General features: G+C 38.1%; 1 protein-coding gene across 24 annotated transcripts in view; it reads left to right on the top strand.

Annotated features, from left to right (window-relative positions):
* Positions 1 to 2852, top strand: part of LOC117941766 (galactose-specific lectin nattectin-like) — a 66903-nt gene extending 64051 nt beyond the window's left edge. For 6 of the 24 annotated variants that reach the window (XM_034866908.1, XM_034866883.1, XM_034866873.1 and 3 more), the window contains 3 exons: positions 1407 to 1539; positions 2227 to 2348; positions 2689 to 2852. In XM_034866908.1, coding sequence (XP_034722799.1) covers positions 1407 to 1539; positions 2227 to 2348; positions 2689 to 2765 — 332 coding nt within the window. In that variant the 3' untranslated portion in view covers positions 2766 to 2852. Of the gene's footprint in view, positions 1 to 2; positions 56 to 227; positions 337 to 630; positions 778 to 1402; positions 1540 to 2226; positions 2349 to 2688 lie in introns of those variants that run through there. The other 18 variants (XM_034867010.1, XM_034867007.1, XM_034866985.1 and 15 more) reach the window with 11 other exon arrangements.
* The last annotated feature ends 1254 nt before the right edge of the window (positions 2853 to 4106 follow it).

Here is a 4106-nt window from a genome sequence, read left to right as displayed (position 1 = left end):
GACATCCAGACGGACGAGGAACAAGGAACGAGACTACTCCACTACTTCACCTGAGGTGAGTCCCATTTGTCTTTCTGTATTTCAATAGAACAGAAAAGGACATTTAAAGGTTTCAAAATTCAGTTTAAAGATCTCAACACGCTACTCTCTCTTCATCAGGCATAAAGACTAAAACGGGTTTTAGAAGAACGAGTTGTATATATGATTTTTCCTATGTGTGTGATTAGATTATATTCCAGTTGCAGAGTGCTGTGAGAGCCTGAACCATGAGTCCTGTTGTGGTTACTGCCATCCTTCTTCTGGTGGTGCTGATGTCCATTTCGGACTCCGAAGCCGGTAAGAACACAAAGTCACTAAATAATCAGTCTACACAGACAACAGGAACAAGACATGGCTGGGTTGGTTCAGTGGGTAGAGCAGGTGCACATACTGAGAGGCTTATACCTCGACACAGAGTCCAGTGCTCGAGTACGACCGGAGACAATTTCCTGCTTTTGTTCCCTCTCTCTCTCTTTTCTAGCTTAGCTGTCCTGTCCATTAAAGGCAGCAAATAAAATAATGAATAAAATAATCTTAAAAAAAGACTAAAGAAACAAAACATTGACAAAACTTCTTCTTTCTATGATACAGGGAATCCTGCAGAAATGTGTAAGACCGAATATCCATTCACACCGTGTAAGAAGAATGTCGGTGAAGGCTGGGCCCAGTACGGAAAAAACTTCTGCGTGAAGGCGTTCTTCAAAACTCCGCATTTGAGCCATTCTGATGCAGAGGTGATAAAACACACACATCTGAGTACAGACAGTAAATGTGACCTCATCCTGTTCAGACTTGTCTCCTTCAGGTTCAGCAAAAGATGTGAGGAAAGACTTGAGAACAAGATTTTTTGTTGTAACATTTGAAGTTTAATAGTATATTCTATAAGTATATTCTACTTACTGAGGTACAGCTATGGAGGGTCATCTAACTCAGTATTTAAAATTAAAAGAACAATAAGAAATACGTTGATATTTTGGGCAATGAAATAATGAAAGGTGAAATGTTTTTTTGGAGTGATAGAAAAGCCAAAATGCAAAAGCTCCAATTAGAATGTGTAATATCACAAGAAAAAAAAAAAAGTATGAAGGTTTAAAAGAGAAAGTTTTTCATTAAGATATAAAGCCTTATTTTACCTCTCTCTGTTTTGCATGTATTGTTCTCCAATTTAACATTCAACATTTTATGAAGGTGGTCGTGTGCTTTCTGTCTCCTCAGAGCAGAGGTTAGGGAATGTGAACGGGCTTCGTGATGGAGGACCGGATCAATTTCCGGGTTGAGAGAGAAAAGATCAAATAAGGGAATTAACATGAAAAATTATGAATTATCAGTGAAGACTAATTTTCCTGATTTGTGTTCATTTCAGAATGCCTGTGGAAAATTCCCAAAGGGCCATCTGGTATCTATCCTGGATGGAGAGGAGATGAATCAAGTCCAATGTGCCATGTACAGAGCCACCACCGGGAAAGCTCACTACTGGATTGGAATGTACCGTAAAGAGGTAAGCAGTAAATGTTTCTGTTGGTGAAGCCCTATTTAGTCCTAGTTCAACACATTTTCATGAACAGGTTTGTATGATATTATTCAAACTTATACACAATTCATATAATATACTACAAAGTTATGGTGGCTGCTGGCCCGTCACATAAAGAGTGGTCACATGACAGTTAAGTGTAGAGGTCTTCCAGTTGAATGTAGCTGAGAAAATAAGATTCTGAACCGGGTCCAGAGCTCCTTGAGGTCATAAACACCCGTTTCCAGGATGAAAGTCTTAACTTCTCCTGGACACAAACACGGCTCCCCGGTTGAAAGCCCTATGTATAAACTTTGAGATGGCAATATTTAAAATGCATTTGGTTGTAAAAAATTTCAGTTATTTTGTACTTATTGTATGTCTTTACTTCAAGTAATGTGTGCTTTGTTTTCAATTAAACTAAATAGTACGTCTCTCTTTTCACTTTAATAAATGTAAAATCAGAGAGATAAGATATGCATTCTTTCATTAGAAATAACATATCCTACCTTTCATAGTTGAGAAAATGTAATGTTCAAACCTGTCAGCGAACAAATAAACGTTGGTAGTTGGAAGCAGGTAATTTGTGACGGAGTGGAAAGTTAATCTGATGATAATTGGCCATTTGAAGAAATAGTCAACCTCAGGCAATCATCTGTTTTCTCTTCGTCTTTTTAGGTTGGAAGAACTCGTAAGTGGGCTTGGACGGATGGCAATTTTATTGCTTATACCAAGTGGGCTCGTGGCCAGCCTGACAACTTTCTGTTTAGAGAGGGGTGCATTGAGATGAACTATTGGGGTAAGTAAACACATGGTTTAGGAGGAGAGGTAGTAGGTTATAAGAAATTGATTAATTTTTTATTGATATATTTTACCTCAGACAAGATAAGAGAGGCTATGATGAAGGAGTGTAATTATTAAAGCAGCACAACAAACAGGTCAAAGTAGAGGGGTATGAAGGAAGAACAGGACCCTCATCTTTAACTGCATACGATCTTTTCTACTCATTAAATATGATTAATCTATTTCTTTGTGTGATTGAGAGTTGGGAACATTTAAAACTTCTCCAGACTATGAAGACCAACACACCCAATACAGGATGTGCTTCCTACTGACACTGATTAACATGTTTCTTCCAGACTGGGGACTCTGGAACGATGCAAACTGTAATTTGAAGAGGCCCTACGTGTGTTTAGTTAATGTCAAAGATGACTAGGATATCAGTGGTTGGCTCAGTCTGGTTAAAAAGTAACCACTGCAAGCTTTTACATTTACTGCAATAAATATTCACCATTATAAAACATGTTGTTTCCTGCTTCTTTTCATGCCACTGATCCATCTGTCCTCATGCCATCATTAGGGATGTCGGTGTTTACACCCAGGCTAGATTGTGATTATTGTCTCTAAAAAGGCCTAAACTCCTGTTCTAAAATTTTACTAAAGATCCAGCATGTTAATTTGCAGAAACAGATCAAAATATAGTCGCAAGCAGAGATTTACGGGTTCAAACCTTTTTTCTCCACAGCAACTTCAGCGTAATGTAGTCCAATGTCATTATAAAACATATCCTGCAAGCTTTATAATGATTGAAAGAACAGTGCACTTTGTTTAAAATGCTTACAACTGATTTGTCAATAACATTTATTTTCAATTCAGTGTGATATGTAGCTCAGTCCAGCTCCCGGCAATGTGAGAAAAGCAGATGACATCACAACAACAATTGCTAATTAAAGCTGCAAGCTGCGATTCCAAGCTCAGACCTTGATTTGCGTCATTCCACGTCCAGTTATTGCATATTTAAAGTGCCCCCTAGTTGTCAGTTTGAATATGACTTACAGTGTATGTGTGAGGTCATTCTGGAGACATTTCCTGGAAGTTTTGTGTTGATTGGATAAACAATTAGTCATTTGTAGGGATGAGCGAGTACAGCATTATCTGTATCTGTATCTGTATCTGTTTACCACATGAATTATCTGTATCCGGATCCGTACTCGGACTGGGCGGGGCCTAAACCGGAAGTGGTCAGATTGAACCAGGAAGTGGGTCGGGTTCTCTTGAAGTGTGCGGGGCTTTAACCGGTATGTTATTTAAGCATGCAACTGGTATGAGTTTATCAAAAATTGTTATATTTATTGCTGATTTGAAAACTATTTACATGACAGCATCAAGCTTCAGATCAATGGTGTTGTCATGGTAACAAACAAACTAGGCCTCTATACAAAACGTTTTGCAACAATGAATACAACACATGCGGTTGCAATTATGAAGTAAAATGTAATGAACAAGAATTTTCATACTCAATATAACTTTATTTTTTTAACGTTTTATTTTTTATGATCAGTGTCAGTGACAGTGCGCGGCCAGTTGAGGAGTTGTATTCAATCCGAGCACGGATATTGACTCATATTACTTGTAAAATACTTGAACTCGGCAAAAGTGCTTTGATACTCGTTTCAACCGGATACTCGGATCACCCCTAGTGTTTATTATTAAAGGTGAAAAAAAATCCAAACCATCATGGCCCTGTGTGAAAAAGTGATTGCCCCCTAAACCTAAT

This window comes from Etheostoma cragini, chromosome 1 (genome assembly GCF_013103735.1).
Source record: "Etheostoma cragini isolate CJK2018 chromosome 1, CSU_Ecrag_1.0, whole genome shotgun sequence".
Classification (NCBI taxonomy): Eukaryota; Metazoa; Chordata; class Actinopteri; order Perciformes; family Percidae; genus Etheostoma; species Etheostoma cragini.
The sequence above is the reverse complement of the archived record's forward strand: the minus strand, read 5'-3'. Positions and strand labels throughout refer to the sequence as shown.